Source organism: Sapajus apella, unplaced genomic scaffold (assembly GCF_009761245.1).
Source record: "Sapajus apella isolate SASKATOON/1434 unplaced genomic scaffold, GSC_monkey_1.0 scaffold45, whole genome shotgun sequence".
In the NCBI taxonomy this organism is placed as follows: domain Eukaryota; kingdom Metazoa; phylum Chordata; class Mammalia; order Primates; family Cebidae; genus Sapajus; species Sapajus apella.
The window spans coordinates 19351007-19369648 of NW_022436985.1; the positions used below are offsets into that span (position 1 = coordinate 19351007).

The 18642-nt window shown below is 38.8% G+C and overlaps 1 protein-coding gene across 3 annotated transcripts in view; it reads right to left on the reverse strand.

The window, feature by feature from the left end:
• FRAS1 (Fraser extracellular matrix complex subunit 1) overlaps nt 1–18642 on the reverse strand; it is a 464791-nt gene that overhangs the window by 159680 nt on the left and 286469 nt on the right. For all 3 annotated transcript variants that reach the window (XM_032239833.1, XM_032239834.1, XM_032239832.1), the window contains exons 24-29: nt 16978–17118; nt 15942–16082; nt 14291–14431; nt 10191–10461; nt 6216–6300; nt 2675–3001 (exon numbers count right to left, since the gene is read on the reverse strand). In XM_032239833.1, coding sequence (XP_032095724.1) covers nt 2675–3001; nt 6216–6300; nt 10191–10461; nt 14291–14431; nt 15942–16082; nt 16978–17118 — 1106 coding nt within the window. The remainder of the gene's footprint in view (nt 1–2674; nt 3002–6215; nt 6301–10190; nt 10462–14290; nt 14432–15941; nt 16083–16977; nt 17119–18642) is intronic.

Sequence of the window (18642 nt, forward strand, 5' to 3'; positions counted from 1 at the left end):
TTTTCTTCTTGGGCCCAGAAGACTTAATGGTTATAAATACTCTCACTTGTAACAAGATGCAGTGATTTCAGAGGAAAGATTACAAAAGGCTTGGGGCCCAGCTTGGATAGAACATTGAGAAAATGACTAAATTACTGTCTCCATTCTATCCATTAAGGGGATAAGAATATATATGACCAACACACTGAAAAATACTAGTTACAGTGAAGAGTCTCATGGTTAAGTGTAGGAGGCAGACACACTTGAGATGAATTCACAGTTCCAGAACCAAACACCTTTATGAAAATGAATGTTTTTCAACCTCTTTGTTCTTCCGTTTCCTCTTTTGGAAAATTAGACATAATAATTGTACAAACATCCCAGAGTGATCGTGAGATCAAATGGAACAATTCCCATCCAAGCTTTAGTGTCTAATATCAAAAACAAAACCAAAAATCTTCTACCCATAATAGAATTTCCATTAGAAAAATGAAGGTCCCATAGCCTCTATTCTAACCTCCTTCACCAAGACATTACAAAGATCAGCAGAAGAGATAAGAAAATAAGAGATAACAAAAAAAAATTGAATTCCTAAAAGGAAAAATAGCACATATTTGTATAAGATTGCCAATATTGCTGTCAAATGTATTATTAGTACTTCCTGATGAATGCTGAGGCTCTGGTCACAGGTTTCATTATTCTAGTACAGTCAGGTAACCAGAGCAGTACAGGAGAGATGGATGAAAAGGGGCACAGGGTAGAACTTAAACTCACTTTTCAGGAATCACAGACAGACACAGTAAATACTTACATGACTCACAAGTCACAAAGATTCCAAAACTCTGTGCCTTGTGGTTTATTTATGAATTAAATTTTCATTTTTCTCAGTTTTGTTTGGGTAGTCAAAGCAGCTGAAATCCTAGAAATGCCCTTCCATCTTGAGCCATTCCACACAAAATGATTATACAATACACTGAACTAAGCTCCAAACATGGAGATGGAAGCCACAATAGGAAAGGCAGCTGCTAGGGTGGCACTGAAATCCTCTAACAACTTTTGGAAAGAAACCAAGAAGGAAGAAATGAAAACTTCTGTGTCTGTCTAGACTTCATCTCTCCAGAACTATCATCTCCCAGGGCAATTGCAAGAGTGTGATAATTAGGATGAGCTACAAGGTGGCTATCTGCCAACTCCATCTCATCATCAGCCTTCACTCGCTCCCATCTTTCTCATGCCACCTTCGGTGATTTCAGCAGCTGCAAATAACAAGACAGGAAACTGAGAAATTACCTAGCAGACCATGTTAGATTCAGCTGTTCACCTTCACAGGATCAATCGGATCAATCGCAAATTTTGAGTGATCACCGATGAGAAGGTGACAAGTGGTTTTAATCTGTCCTCAGCAAATCAGTCTCTCCAGCTAACCACTAATGCCATTTCAGTAAGCAGTGATATTTGAAATAAAATGTTGTTTAAGAATTATATTTCCCAATCTACTACCATGAGAAAGAGCCATTCTTGATGCAATTGAGAAAAGGGCATTCAATTAAATGTTGTCTAGTTTTGAAAATGTTTTCCAGGTCCCTTTGGTCTAGCAATGGATCAGCCCAGTATTTCCTAAAGTGTGAGAACCATCTTATTTTCAGTATCCAAGAACATTTTCGGTAGTATATGGACAAAATGTTGTAGAATGGTTATATATTAATTTTAATATTTTAGAAAAAAGTATAATTCTACATTAAGTCCATGATTTAATAAGCATTATTTATTAGGATGAGGCCACAATAAAAAGTAAGTTGATACAAAGAAAAATATTAAGTAAATAATAGTACAGGTGCTTGTGGATATGGCGAAAACATAAAAAGGTTCCATGTCAATGACTCAGGCTGAGCAACTATGCTATTTATTTATTCAATTTTGAGATACGGTCTTGCTCTGCCATCCAGGCTGGAGTGCAGTAGTGTGATCATGGCTCACTGCAGCCTCAACCTTCTGGGTTAAAGTGCAGCTGGGTTAAAGTCCCAGCCTCCTGAGTAGCTGGGACTACAGGTGCATCCCATCGCACCTGGCTAATTTAAAAAAAAAAAAACTTTCATAGAGACAAGATTTATCTATGTTGCTCACGCTGATCTCAAACTCCTGAGCTCAGGTGATCCTCTTATCTCAACTTCCCAAAGTGCTGAGATTACAGGAGTGAGCCACTGCACCTAACCCAATGCTGTTTATTGGCTCCTACTCCCTAGGGCAAAGATCCCTAGGATTACCAAAAGAGTTTGCTCATTCTACTTTAGCTGAGCTAACAGAATGGCTGAACTCAATATTTTTTGATTCATTCAGATTATCTGACTGTGAACTTCACATTTCATGAGCTGTTTTTGAAGGGCAGATAAAAACAGGAATACCTTGATTCTTATGATTATGCTCAGGCAGGAGACAAAAGGATTAGTGGATAATAACGAGTTCTTATGGTGGTACCTCAACAAAAAAGGCTCAAAAGTGTCCCAATTTGTAGAGAACATGAGGACAGATCTTTCAGATCGAGGGTGCTCCTAACAAGATACACAGTGTCCTCTATATAATAGATTCTATTTGAATAAATGAATGACTACCCATATCTTTGTATCATAAAATAATATTATCAGCAGAAACTCACACCTAGGTGCAAGAAAACTGTCACTCTAGGAATGACACCTACCTGAGGCATGGTCTTCACATGGAACAGTATATTACAGAAGGAGTGTCCATCATTGGCCTGCAAGACTGCAACATCGGATGTACTGTCTGAGCCATCATGAGCATAGTGGAGAAGGCCTCTAGAGAGTTCATCCAGCTGGAATTGATAGATAGGGGCTGCTGGGGACTGAAGTGTTTGGAGCAATTGGCCATGAAGTGGAGGATCGATCACTTCAACGACCACATCCTGTGGGTTGTCATCATCTCGGATGTCAAGCAGCTGAGTGGTGATGGTTGCCCTCTCTCCTCTGCTAATGTGGAGAACCTCATTTCTCAGCACATAGGGGGCCTGTGGAGTTGAAGGGAAGGAGCAGAGTCAGTTAATAGGGAAAGAAAGGACAATGCAGTGGACTAAATACCTGATTGTTATGTGTATGCTTTTCGAAAAACTCTAGGTGTTCTAGCAAAGCACCAAACTTTTCCATGGCATTTGTCAGAGACATGGTCAGTCATAGTAACACAACAACTGACATTACTTCACACCTCTGGGTTCTAGAGGTTTATCAAGACTCTGCAAGACTTGAGAGCTGCTAGCTTCTAAATCTCTAATTTCTCTGCTATCCTGACTTACGTTATATCCCAAGAGGGACTAATAAGAGGTATAGAATTTTTGGACTCGCCTTTGGGAGGACACACTTCACTCCAGGCCATGTTGTAGTATACCGACTCAGAGGAGGCTACTTCTGCTTCCTGAGCTCATGCTATTTCTAGTCCTTCCCAGTAATTTTATTCAGTTCTCTCATCCAATTCTTGATAGAGCCCCACCCCAATTCAGGTTACAAAGCCTGCCAAGATTATGGTCTAGGTGAGTAAGAAAACCACCTGGCTAATTCATGTGACACTGCTACTTTGTTATAGTAAAATTTAATGTGTTTTTCTTAGGATTGTCAGGTTACCTCCCACAAACTTGAGTAAGCAGATAAAAATGTTCTTTCATAAAGATAAAAGCTAATGAACCACAACAGAGGAAAAACAAAAACAAGAACAAAAACAAAAAAAATTGAGGCCAGAAGCCAAAGAAAATATTATTTCAGTTTTCAAAATACATCATTTGAAGCAGAACCATCTAGGACTTTTCTCAACACACTGCCTTCTTTCATCCAAATGGCTTTCTTTTAAAACTACCCAAGCACCCTCCTGCCTCCTGGAAATTACAATCTCTATTAAATAAATGTCTAATGCATCATTATCATAGTCACATAGTGGGAAATTAGATGTTACTCTTCAGAATTCCCAAGAATTCTACAACTGTGATTCTATACATGGGAAGGAGTGATGCCCTCCTATTCTGAAAAAGGAAAAGTCAAAGGTGTTGTCAAAACCCACAAATGGAAAAGACCAAATTAACTTGTGTGAGAAAATCTCAGGGAGGCTCAAGACCATACTGAAATACTGCAGAAATTTAAAGGAATAAAAATAATTTAAAATTATTTTCTAAAATTCCATTTTAAAGACTTAAAATGATAAAAGTTTCTCATATAATAAACAAAATTAAATGTATCCTCCTCATTTACTCACTTGATTGTGGAAAAACAAAGAAGCAACACCTGGGGAACCATGGGAAGTCACCATGTCAGATTAGGAAGACTTGCCAATATCTACCTTTGGTCCCTCATTGGAGTAACTTTATTAGCCAAAATGAAAAGAACAAAACAAAGCTTTTGAGTGTAAGGACTGAGAAACATCTAAACCAGTAAGCTGTAAGACTGCATGTAGCCTCTGTCCTAAATTTACAGAGATCACCTGTTTTAGCTTTTTTTTTTTTTAGGTAGAGTCTCACTCAGTTGCCCAGGCTGGAGTGCAATGGCACGATCTCAGCTCACTGCAACCTCCCAGGTTCAAGAGATTCTCCTCCCTCAGCCTCCCAAGTAGCTGGGATTGCAGGCCTACCACCATGCCCAGTTAATTTTTGTATTTTCAGTAGAGACACAGTTTCACCATGTTGGTAAGGCTGGTCTCAAACTCCTGACCTTGGGTGATCCACCAACCTTGGCCTTCCAAAGTGCTGCGATTACAGGCATAAGCCACTGAGCCCAGCCTGTTTTAGCTTTAATTAAAACAAAATTTATATATGTTGCTCACCAATGAGATCAAATTAGGATCATTTTTGAATCATTAAACTCCAAGTTATTCCTGACTTGATAATACTATCAAGAAGAGGTGAACTGGGTTATTAATACCATTTTGCAGCCACCTCTGGTTTAAGTCTATGTTGTTATTCATGTTCATCTTTGGACCAAAGATATAAAAACATCAGATTAAAAACAATAATATAGTGTCCTTCCTTGAATCATGAATAACATGATACTGAGTTCTGGATATTTAGCTAGTCTTGGTTCCCCAGGAAGATATCCCACTCTTGCTTTTCATAACTTACAGATACACCTATTTCCCTATTCTTCACACATTTCAGCTCTTCAACCCTCAAGCCCAGTTTCCAGGGCAGTTACCCCTATATGTATTCTGGACCCATAAGTACAACGTGACAGAGATGAATGATAAGAGATGAGTTTTATAGTATGTAAGAGTGAATGAAGAGCCATCACACTGAGCTTTAGAGCATCTACCAACTTCCTCATGTCTGTGTTTTGTTGATGGCTACACTGGCACTGCATTTAAGTAGATCCTTAATTAATTCTCTAACTGCTGCAAATTTCACATACTAGAGAAAGATAAAACAAACTTCTTTACCTAAAAATAAAGACAGTTGTTTTTTTGTTTTTGTTTTTTGTTTTTTTGAGACAGGGTCTGACTGTGTTGCGCAGGCTGAGGCATGGTGGCATGATCATCATTTATTGCAGCTTCAACCTCCCTGAGCTCAAGTGATCCTCCAACCTCAGCTTCCCAAGTAGCTGGGACTACAGAAATGCATCACCAGGCCCAGCTTATTTTTTATGTTTGTTTGTTTGTTTGTTTCGGTATAGATGGGGTTTTCTCATGTTGTCCAGGCTGTCCTCAAACTCCTGGGCCCAAGAAATCCACCTGCCTCAGCCTCCCAAAGTGTTGAGATTACAGGCATGAGCCACTGCACCCTGCAAACTATTCAGAAGGGCTACTAGCAGATTCAGTATAGTAAAGTTAGGTGTCATAATGTAACAGTTAAGAACATTCCCTCTGTAGCCAGATTTACTAGGCACAAACATTGACTCCCTATTTATTAGCTATATTACCATAGACAAGTTACATAAGCTTTTTGTGACTTTGTTTACTTGTCTGTAAGCTGGAGACAATAATACTCCATAATATTGGCATACGGATTAACTGAGTAACTTACGTGAAACACTAAGACTATAACACTAAGTACTACAGAAGTATTAGTAATTTTGGTTGCTGTTTTTGTTATTACCCAAAAATCCTAAAAATTACTCCAGTGGCATTTCACAAGGAAACCAAGACTAGACTAATTGCATGCAATCATTTCCACTAAATCCACAGAAAACCTAGATTTTGTTCTTGAGAACTAGTATGCATGAAAATTATTAATTACTTGGCCATTTTATTACCTGTGTTGAAAATGCTTGTATGTTGATCAGCTGTGGCTCAGAGAAGAACTGCTGGTCACTAATTTTCAGGAAAAAGTAACCTTTCCTAAAGAAGTCCCAAATAAAGGAAAGAGAAAATACAATCATTACATTAGACTTTAGACAGATAAGGCTTAAAAACATTTTCAGGTTATGTGTAGGTAAGAATTTGGATGAAATCACTACAGCAATATAATACTCATACTATAAAGAAAAACTACCAGATAAAGATGAACATAGTAAGATTCAGGTAAAAATACTGTGTTCTTAAATATTTTTATAACAATAATTATTATGTAACTATTTTGTTTCCTTTTTTCTAAACTGAATAAAGAAAAGGCTGAAAAATTAGTTGTCAGATTAGTAATATATCGTAGCCTAATGGTTAAATTGAAGAATTGAAATAAATCTTTTATAGTCTCTGACCAGTTCTCCATGATTTCCTCTTCTTAACGAATGCTTTCCCTAACCCCCGCCCAATCCATGTGAGTGGGGCCCCAGTAGCAAGGTTTGCAATGTCTGTATTACATGGCTGTTCATCTCCCCTCACTCCCCACCACCCTACACATACTCATTGTGGACAGACTAGGAAAGGATGGCTGATTCTTCCCTGGCAATTTGCAACTGGCCTAAGAGCCAGCAGTCAGTCTCAGCATTTGACTATGAGACAACTAGAGTCTACTATGTGGATCAAACCTGCCTGTAAGAGAGGAGTGAATGACGCCTATAAGCAAAAAGGCACATGGATGAGAGAAGAGTTGATTTCTGCTTCCCCTTCCCAGTCCTAGCTTCCAGACTGTCCTGGAGCACAATTGCCCTTAGTGCCTTTGAGGTCTGAGCGATGCCTGCAATGTTATAACAGGCCTTACATTTTTGTTCAATCTAATTCAAGTTTACTTCCATTTACTTGCAACTAAAGAGTCCCAATTAATAGTAGAATAAGGCATTGTTCCAGCAGCTTTAGAGACTGCTAAAAGGGAAGGTAAGACTTACCCACCTTCAAGCACAGAATTCACTGCTGGCTGGTAAGATGTAGGGCATAAAATGGCATTGCTGATATACTGAACATGGTTATTGGAACCTCAGTGCCACCAAAAATCACTTTCTGCATTATGGGGATTTTTGAATTCTAGTCAACTATAGGGACCGTTGTTTTAAAAGTTCTTTAAAAGTTATTCTTGGAACTACTATTTATACATGAAAGAAGGTGGATGGATCTCAAAAACACTATGGCAAAAGACAAACACAAAAGGCTACATATTTGCTTCCAATCACCTAAAAATTTTAAAAGCACAAAACTATAGCAGTAAAAGACGGATCAGTGGTCACCAATGACTGGGGATAAAGGAGCAACTATAAAAAGGAGACTTTTGGGGTCATGGAACTACTTTACATATTGACTATGGTTGTGATCACAAGACTGTAATACTGTATACAGCTATTAATATTTACAGAACAATACACCTCAAAATGGGGGATTTTATTGAATACAAACTATGCCTCAATAAACCTGATTGCTTTTAAAAAAAACTATTCTTGTTTTCCCTTCTCGTCTATCTTGCCTTCATTTTCTAACCCATCTCTATCCCATAAAATAAGGCATTATAAATATATTATTTATCATTTTTAAAAATTATTATTTTGTTTTATTAGATAATGTCTTATTTTATTAACTGGTGGAAGTATTACCCCTGAACAAAGAAAAGGTGGTACTTCCAATCAAATAGGGGAAAGTGATTTCTGGTGGCACTGAGGTTCCAATAACAGTGTTCAGTATATCAGCAATGCCATTTTATGCCAGTGACAGCAACTACACTTACAGGTTGTCTTTACCTCCACAGGAGCATTCTAATTCCAAAGGAATCCAATCCTAAAGAATCATGGTCAGTGTCTTCATGGTTAAAAACAAAATAAAACACAAACTTATGTGGCAGGTTGTCCTTTTGTTTTGTATTATTCGGAGACTTTAATAATTTTATTTTTCATGGGTTTCTACCAACCTCATTTTACTATTCTTCTTATTCTTTCTTTTGTTAAAATTTTACTATACCTCTCATTCTTTCTTTTGTTAGATAAAGAAAATCCAGTATTAAAATGGGTACCCCAAAAAGAGAACTGTGAGGATTTCCTAAGCTGCCACTCTTTGTCCCATTTCAGGGTACAAAGCTATGATTCCACAAGAAAACAGGTGATGAGAGGTTAAAGAAGATAAACAGACAAAAGAGTTGACCTTAGTTGTTTATGAAGCTTTATGCTTTTCATAAGTGACTTCAAGAAAAGTGACAACAGACACAGAGTTTTATAGCTCTGTGTTTGTATGTGTGTGATAGAGGTACTTAAGAATAGGCCAGGCGTGGCAGCTCACGTCTGTAATTGCAGCACTTTGGGAGGCCAAGGCAGGCAGATCATTTGAGGTCAGAGTTCAAGATTAGCCTGGCCAATGTAGCAAAACCCTGTCTTTTCCAAAATACAAAAATTACCTAGGTATGGTGGCACATGCCTGTAGTCCCAGCTACTTAGGAAGTTGAGGCATGAGAATTGCTTGAACCCAGGAGGCAGATGTTGCAGTGAGCCAAGATCGTGCCACTGTACTCCAGCATGGGTGACAGAGTGAGACTCTGTCTCAAACATAATAACGATAATAACAATGATACTTATAGTACAAATGAATGCAGAAGATAGAGTAGGAATTTAAAGAGTCTATGGCATCAAACACCAGAGTTTTAAGCTCCATCTGTGCAGCAATACTTCTTTATGAAGTGATCTTTTGTCCTTTGAGGATGGAAGCATGCCTATTGTTTCTAGGATATTAGGGAGGCAGAAATCACTGTGGCTAAAGGCATGCGTTGTGGAATCAGTCTTGGCTTGGAGTCTCAGCTCTGCATACACATGTTGAGAGGTCTTGGGCAAGATAACCTATACTCTCAAGACCTCAGTTTCCTCATCCGTAGACTAGGAACATGAGATACATAGTTCATGTAAAGTGCTTAACATGACGCCTGGCTCAAAGTTAGCACTCCATAAATATTAGTTGTTCTTATTCTTATAATATGATCTTCCAAGGTCACTGGCATCGTCACCTCTGAATTACAATAGAGAAAGTGCCATCCACTTTTCTCCTCACCTATCTCACAGCCCAAATGTCAAAAACAACCCACCCTCAAGGTTAGTGTTGACAGCGAGAACACTCACTGTGTCCTTCTCACTGTTCCATGGGTTTCAACTCCTTGTTTATACACAGAGTCTGAATGATCTGCACTAATGAAGCAGAGCAGGGTGAAGGGTAATCCAAGAGGCTAATCTTTGGGGGCCACTCTCTGACTTCTTGCAGAGTAGATACACTCTCCTAATTATATAGCTATATTTGCTTTTGTAGGTGTTAACATTCAATTGCATTCCTGAAGCATATGTCAGCTGGGGTGGGGAAGGCAGCCAGAAGTGTGCTAAGCATCAGGGGAAAACTGGATCAGGCTTAAAAATTAACCACAATTAATCCCATAACGCGGATAATAAAAAATTCACTGTGGTACTGTTTCTTTCCAACTCTGAAATCTTAAGAGACCATACAACACCCTGAAAAGCATGTGCTCCATCCTCTCTCTCGGCCACCCACTCCCAGTGTATTGCCCCAGTGTTGAGGAAGCAGCAGTAGCATCTAGGTATATGACCACTTTGTTTCTGCTCCGTCAAAAATCTGGTACCAGGGATTTTTCCGTCGCATCAGAGAATTACCCATAATTATGAGAGAAAATGAAAATGTCTGTAACAGAAGCATGCTCTCTGAGCAATCATGGGGAAATGATGACAGGCAGCTGAGAGCATTTAGGCTTGTGGAGTATTGATTTTCCCCAGATGAGAAGGGTTAGCTATTGAGAAAGAGAGGCTGGGAGAGGGTGGAGGAGTGGAAAAGGAATGATGGAAAGCAGGCAGGGAGACAACAACAGAACACAGAGTCACCTGAGTTTTTCTTTGCTGTGCACAAAACGCACTTCCTTCTCGTTCACATCTTTCCAGCTAAAACGGCCAGCCTTGTCCAGCTGAACCTCCTTTCCATTTCTTGAGAGCACTAGCTGACCATTGGTGGGAGTGCTCACGAGATGAAACAGGAGATCTTCGACCCTACCCTCCTGGTGTTGGACATTCAGGAGGGAAAAATCCAGTGGCTTTATTGAACCAATTGGGAGAATCAGGGAACCATTCACATGAAGACTAGGGGTGTGTATTTTGCCTGGAAAACATATGAATCCAAAGGTCAAGCCTGGTACATTCACTAATTCTGTCACTTTCCCCCTATTTTTGTTTATGTTTTTCAGACTACCTCCTTACAATTTCCAGAGAATAAACACAAAATAAGAAACAGAGTTGATTTCACTGCATTAACAGTATGCTGGAGTTTACAGCATTATATTGTTACAGAAGAGTGTCAGCTCACTCTAGGGAACTTCAGTATTCCTGAGGAATATACATTATTTCTCTTTGCCTCCCAAGGGGAGGTCCTGAGGTGTAAGTCACTGCTCCTGTTCTTTGACATAGGTTTCATACAGAAAATATGGAGCCTGGAAACCATGCCAATGGCTGGAGAAGGCCATTCCCAATCCCATGCCAGAACTAAAAGCTAATGGCTATTTTCTTCCTGTAAAGAAGTTTAGATGAGATAACAATTCCTAATTCCAAACCAGTACCCACCTTTACGGCTGCATCTGCCACACACCGCTCTCGCTTCCTGCTGAGCTCTGGCTCTGACTCAGATATGTTCCCCTCTTACAGGCAGCTCCAGCTTTCCTTTCAGCTGTCTACCATGTGCCCACCTTTTTTTTTTTAATTTTAAATAAGCTTTTAATGTTCTTAATTTGGAGCTGCACAGATGAGATTCTGGACTATGATACACAATAAGCCTTCCAGTGGTTGCCACCCTGGATGTATATGTGAAGAACACAGGAATTCAATGGAATCATTACACTATAAAACTCTTAGAAGAAAACATAGGAGTACATTTTTATGATTTTGAATTAGACAATGCTTTCTTAAATAAGACACAAAAAGCACATGTGACAAAAGAAAAAATAAATGGACATGATCAAAATGTAACTTTTGTATTCAAAGGGCACCCATGAGAAAGTGAAAAGACAATCCACAGAATGGGAATAAACATGTAAATCATATATCTACAAAGGGACTGGTATCAAGAATATATAAAGAACTATAACTCAACAACAGAAAGTGAATAACCCAATTTTTAAATGGGAGAAGAATTTGAATGAGAATTTCTTCAATGAAGATATGCAAATGGCCAATGAGCACACGACCAGGTGCAAAATCATAGCCACAATAAGATATCACTTCACTTCCACTAGGAAAGACAAAATTGTTAGGGTGTAGAAAAATCAAAACCTCATAGATTGCTGATGGCAGTGTAAGATGGTGTAGTCACTTGGGAAAACATTTGGACAGTTTCTCAATTAAATACAGTTACCGTAGGATGCAGCAATTCCACTCCTATGTATATAAACCCAAGAGAATTGAAAACGTTTGTTCACATAAAAACTTGCACATAAATGTTCATAGCAGCGTTACTCATAATAGTCAAAAAGTGAAATTAACTCAAATGTGCACTCATTGTTTAATGGATAAAGAAAATGTGGTATGTCATAAAATGTAGTATTACTCATCTATAAAAGAAAAAGGAAGGATGTACTGATTCTTGATATCATATGGATGAAACTCAAAAATATTATGCTAAGTAAAAGCAGCCAGACATAAAAGGCCACATACTGTAAGTTCCATTTAGGTGAGATGTCTAGAATAGGCAAATACCTGGAGACAGAAGTAGATTAGTGGCTGCCAGGGACTGGGTTGAGATAGGAATGGGGAGAAATGGCTAATATTATGGGGTTTCCATTTAGGGTGATGAAAATGTTTTGGAATTAAATAGTTGTGATAGTTACACAACTTTGTAAATACACTAAAAACCACTGAATTGTATACTTTAAAGCATGAATTTTATGGTATGTTAATTATATTTTAATAATAAGAAGAATCATATAGGGATCTTTTAAAACAATACTGACAGCTGGGCTCCACTGCCAGAGCTTCTGACTTGGATGTTCTGGGGTAGGACCTCAGGAATTTTATAAACTCCACAGGTAATCCTAGTGAGCTGCTGATTTTGAGAACCACAGTCCTATCCTGATGCATCTGCCACATCAGACCTGCCGAGGGCAAATAAAGAGGCTGGTGTTTGCTACCATTTCCTAGAACAGCACCAGTTAATTTGCAGTAGAGTAGGATTATCAGTGGCTCCTACTTAGAATTCATGTGAAATACACATACTTCTTTGTCTTGCAATTTTATAATCTCTGTCCACATGAAACAGCTAATAGATAAAAAAGGATTTTTTTTAACATAATGTAGAATTTATCCTGTCTCCTCTAAGTTGTTTTTGGCTGGACTTTAATTGGTAGTGCTCCTTTTTACAACTAGGTCAGACAGGACAGTTTGGAAATGCCAAGTTTCAGTGGGACTGCTTCAACGGTAAGATTGCTCTAAAGAAATTTCATTTTCATAAGTTGACTTATATCCTAGAGAGAAGTAAGCTGGCTCTCAAGTACTTAGAGTTTCCAGAAAGATTCCCCAAAAATAAGCCAAAAGTATTTTTTCCCATGGGGAAGCCTTAATATCTTTAAAGGCCAGAAATATAGAGACAGAAAATGTGATTGACATGGGTGTTAAAAAATGCTTCGTGTTATCAATGAATGACTCTCAAAAGCCAACAAACACTCAGAGTAATGTACTTAATATACTTCCAAAGCTTTACTCACCTATAAAGATTTTGAGGTTTAAAATTAAGACTGAATTTAAATTCACTTCTCTTTGTTATTTAAGGTAGCATGTCCATTAATATGTTAGAAGAGACTGGCTTCAATTCTTGTTACTTTTATTTATTTATTTTTTTAGACAAAGTCTCGCTCTGTTGCCCAGGCTGAAGTCCAGTGGCACAATCTTGGCTCACCACAACCTCCACCTCTCGGGTTTAAGCAATTCTCCTGTCTCAGCCTCCTGAGTAGCTGGAATTACAGGCACGTATTACTGTGTCTGGCTAATTTTTGCATTTTTAGTAGAGATGGGGTTTCACCATGTTGGCCACGCTGGTCTTGAACTCCTGACTTCAGGTGATCTGCTCACTTCTGCCTCCCAAAGTGCTGGGATTACAGGCATGAACCACTGTGCCTGACCAATGTTACATATTTTACATTGATTTCAAACAGGAAAGCTTGAAATCAATCCACCTGCAACATGTGAACCTCATGAAGCAGACTCCTCGTACTATTTGTTATTTATTTATAATTTATCTCCAGTGTGTGAAAAAGGGTGCACAATTGCACTTTGGCATAATTAGCTCTGCTGACTTATATAAATATAAATTATATGTAAATATAGTTATGTGCTATATAACATTTCAGTCAATAGCAGACCACTTATATGATGGTGGTCCCATAAGATTATACTGTATCTTTTCTATTTTAAGTATGTTTAGATAAACAAATACTATTGTGTTACAATTGCCTTCAGTATTCAGTACACTCACATGCTGTACAGGTTTGTAGCCTATATTATGTAGCCTTGGTATATAATAGTCTATACCATCTAGGTTTGTGTAAGTACACTCTATAAAGTTCAAACCATGATGAAACTGCTTAATGATGCATTTCTCAGAATGTATCCCCATCATTAAGCAATGTGTGACTATATATATATAATTTTCTATAACATGGATGTAGTTCAGGAACATAGCTAAGTTTTATGCCAATTTCTTATCTGATAGCTATGACTTTTAAGGCACAGATTGCTTCTTTTCCTTTCCAAAGATTATAGAAGTTGAGATTCCCCAATTTTCCATATTCTATAAAGAGTCCCTTACTCCTTCATAGCATCATGAGTTTCCCCAGACAGGGAATGCTGCATTTTATATCGCATGAGTCAATTATGTCTGCAAACTTAGCGTTCATATAGAGAAATTACTGGTAAATTCACCAGACCATCAGAGGAGAAGCACTTACCAGAACATGTTTTGTTAGAGGAGTGGGCAGAAAAGCCAGGAACACAGCTGTGAACACAGAGGCCACTCTTCAGAAAGAACCCATTGTCACAGAGGTGACAATGGTCCTTGTCACTGCACTGCAAGCACCCCTGAGGGCAGGCTATTAAAAAAGGAAACACTAAATGAGGCTCAATCAAGGAACCAGGGATAGAAAAATAAAGGGATTGCAACTGGAAGAGTCACAGCACATGCAACAAATAATCCCCAAGTGTAACAAAAGAGAATACTGACAGTTTCCCCGTAGAATGTATAGGGAGCTGATCTGTAGAGAGGAACAATCCTCACTTTACACAGTGAGATCTAAAAATGTCACACATAAATGAATTGTTTAAAAAGTTAACCATATTGACTTATAAGAAAAGACCTTTGTAGTGATTAAGAGCACAGACTCTTTCTAGGTACCCTTCCTCCTCTAACCTTCCCAGCTGTGACCTTGGGCAAGTTCTATATAACAACTGGTGCCTTAATTATCTTGTCTTAAAAATGGGGACATTAGTAGCACCTAATGCAAATAATTGTTGGGAGGATTACATGTGTTACAATGTGCAATGACTAAAACAGTGCCTGCTACACAGGGAGGGCTCAATTGTCCTATTACTACCACCACTGTATCTCTCACTGTATCTCTTACTATTGTTGTTAGTAGCAGTAGTAGTAGTATTTAACAGTATTTTAAATACTGGAGGAGAGGAGCTATTAATAGGACCATAGGATTACTTATTTGAGTCAAGTTAACAATCTTCTATGAAGAGTTTTTACTGCCTAATTTTCCTGTTTTCTTAGTTGTGATTTTGCAGTAGAGAGGCTACACAGTATAGTTTAAAGGGCCCTGGATTGGAATCAGAAAACTTGGACTTATCATCTGATCTTAAGTTGCCATGATTAACATTTCTAAGTTTATTATTTTTCTTTCACTTATAAAACAGGTTCATAATGTCTGTCATATTTTATCATGTCATTGTGAGTATTAAATTAGATAATGCAAATGGGGGAAATTTAGTGATATGTAAATGCTATGCCTGGTTAATGGCATTATTATTAAATGTTAGGTATTACAGTGGGGCACATGAACCAAGCTTTGATAGGTACGATGAGAACAAACTGATAAAATTCTCTTAGCTAATCCAGTGGACAAGGAGATTAAGACTTGGGGTTCAACTTTAGTTTCATAAAAGCTCCAATGTGTTTCACTAGACTGTCCCCAAAAATCCTATTCTTTAAGGATGTTATGCCAATATCATAGTCATGGGTGATTTCGTCTAAACACTGAAAAAAATCTGTCTATATCAACAGGGCTGATCCACTATTAATGGATCCTTAACTGTAGATCAATATAAGCTTTACATTCCATAAAACACTGGCTTTGTTTCCATAAAGAACTTTGGGGACAATATTGATTTGTGTAAGAGAATATTGGCTTACACTCCTATATCCTATTTAACCAACATATGGCAGATATGCATGGGAAGCCATCAATTACTTAGGGTAAGCTCCCTGGGATTTCATTCTGCTTCTAATTCAAATGTTCTTGGATACCTGAGAGTCAGCATATGTGGCTTACTTGTTGCCTTCACTTCATTCCAGAATACTCAGCACAGTCTTTAAGTTACCTGTGCATTTGTGTTTTGCATGATCTGCAAAGTATCCCTTCCCACATTCCTGGACACATTGGGCTTCCAAGAGGAGAAATGGCCCTTCACAACGGGTACACTCATGGGGACCTTGGCACTGGAGACAGTAGCTGTCACAGTCTGAAACACAAAAGTCAAGTCATCAGGAATCTGTGTGGCTTTCCAGGTCCTTGTCAGAAGGCAGCATGAGATGTCTAGCAGCAGTGTAGCCTAGTGTACCAGGAAAAGGACTATAGGAAGAGCCAAGGAGTCTGGGTTCTGGCTGTGACTATGTACTTACCAGCTGGGAAACTTAGGATTAGTCACTCTACCTCACTAAGCCTCAGTGTTCTTCTCTATAAAATGGGGGTTGATATATTGTCCCACCCACCCATGGAAAATGCTACATAAACTATAAAGTAAATGACAGGCATCAGCAACTATTATTATTATTAGTCCTTGGCTCTCAGTACTGTTTTGCTGAAGTGTTGACCTTTCCTGGTTCATCAAGTTGGTTCTTGTTCCCCCAGGAATTCTCTTAGGAATGCTCTCTGTGCACTTTTGATGGGATTTTCAGGGTCTGAGAATTGTGTAGTGTTCAACTGAGGCTAAAAGGAATACTCAGCCAGAGAGGTGATTGTGAGCTATATGGTATTCAGAGGGTTGAAGGGGGCAGATGGTGAAATAATCAGGTCTTCCCATGTGCTCAAATGTCTAGGGTACAAACACCTTCTCACCTGGAGGACATGACTGTTCGATTTTCAAGAAGAAAAGTAATGGCTAACACATACTTGTTTGTGTAGTCCTATACACCCAAGATTCCCATATTGGCCTCAAATTTTAGCAAATGTTTTCTTAGGGCATGGAAGAAAAAAATGGGAAATTTTCACGATAACGAAGATAGATCTTAGGAAAGAAACCAGAAACTGTGTAAAACGCAGAAGGGGAAACTTGCCACAGGTTCCTTCTGAGATCAGTACAAATGAGAGGTGGCCGAGGTGTGGTTGAGCACAGAGCAGGGCCTCCACACACTTACTTTTGCAGCGGCCTGAGTCCTGGTAAAATGATGACGAGCACTGCTCCACACAAGCACCATCCTGCAGAAAGTAGCCATCCATGCACTGCAGGCAGTCTGTTCTCAGAGGCCCGCTGCATGCACTGCAGCTCCAATCACACTCTAAAAAGAAAGTCTGTATTAGATTATCTTCTTCTCTATCCACCCTGAGACCCAGCAACTCAGTTATGAGGATGCTGTTTGCAGCTGCAAGGAGTAAAATAAAGGCCATGTAAGAGATGCCAGACAAGTAGGCTCAAACAAGGTTTCTGCTTGTAGTAGCCTGAATGCTTCTCTGAGGTTTAAGTGTTCCCTAATTATGTCAGACATGGACATGTACGAGGAGCACTCCATACTCGTGCCAAGCCTGCTTGTTGGCAGGGCTGCTGAGAAACCAGATCACTTTGGTCTCAGTTCTTTATCCCTGTGCCATACCAAGTCTTTATGCAAAACATGCCTCAGGGAGTGACCAACTTGCCCCACAAACCTAACCCTGACTTCTTCCAAATACTCAATCCTCAATAGGTAAAGAGATGTCGGAGACTCAACTAAGAATGCATCTGCTGCCACCAACTGCATGAGTTTCTATCTCTCAAAACCAGGCATTGACCAAAGTGACAGAAAGAACCAATGATATCAGAATTATATGGGGCATAAAGGTGCTGTCCAGAAAGAAAGAGGTTGGTAAAACAATGGATCTCATTTAGGCATTAGAACGGACACATTTACATGTTAATTTGCTCCATAAGCACCTATAGGATGGTCACTGAACAGCAGGAGGGGGCAATATAAAGGTGGTAGGTGTAGACCCTGTCATCAAGGAGCTTATGTTCTAGAGGGGTCTAACCTTGGATGTGCACACAAATAATCCAGAGGGGTTGTTAAAAATATGGATTAGGTTCAACATCAGAATTATCAAATCAGAGTCTCAGAGGTTGGGTTGGGGCACGGGAAAATATTTGCTGCTGTACTTGTTATTGTGATTATTATAGTTGTTGCTGTGGCTGTTGCTGTTTTTAATAACCCAGGAAATTCTAATGCAGTCAGAAAACTCATGTTTGAAAGCCAGTGTTGTAGCTGGTAAGGGAAGTGCTACATGCACGGAAGACGGGATGGGACAACACAGTTAAGCACATGGGTTTTAAGAAAGGTAAGTCTGTATTCAAGTTGTGGCTTTACTACTTTTTATCTTTATTATCCTACAATAATGTTTTACTCCATGTTATCCTTGGTTTCTCACATGTAAATCATGGGTGAGAATAGTACACATTTCATGTGTCACTGTGAAGAATAAAATGAAATAATGAATTAAAGAATTTAGCATAGCGCCTGGCATATAGTCACAACTCAATAAACATTTGCTACTGAACTCTTTTTCTTAGAGAACATATGCCCATTCAGGGCCACCCTCAATCTCATCTTCCATTCCTTCTGAGAAGCTGGAGAAACCTCTCATTAGCTACCTTTTCTCTTCCTTGATACAGTATTTCTAAGTCCCAAAGAAATCAGGTAAATGTGCAAGATAGTACACATGCTCCCAAGAAGATTCACAAAGTTAATCCTATTCATTTATTTTGGCTGAATCAGTCCTGAGGGAAAATGACTAAAACAGAGCCTTGAAAACTGCCAGCATAGTTATGAAATCAT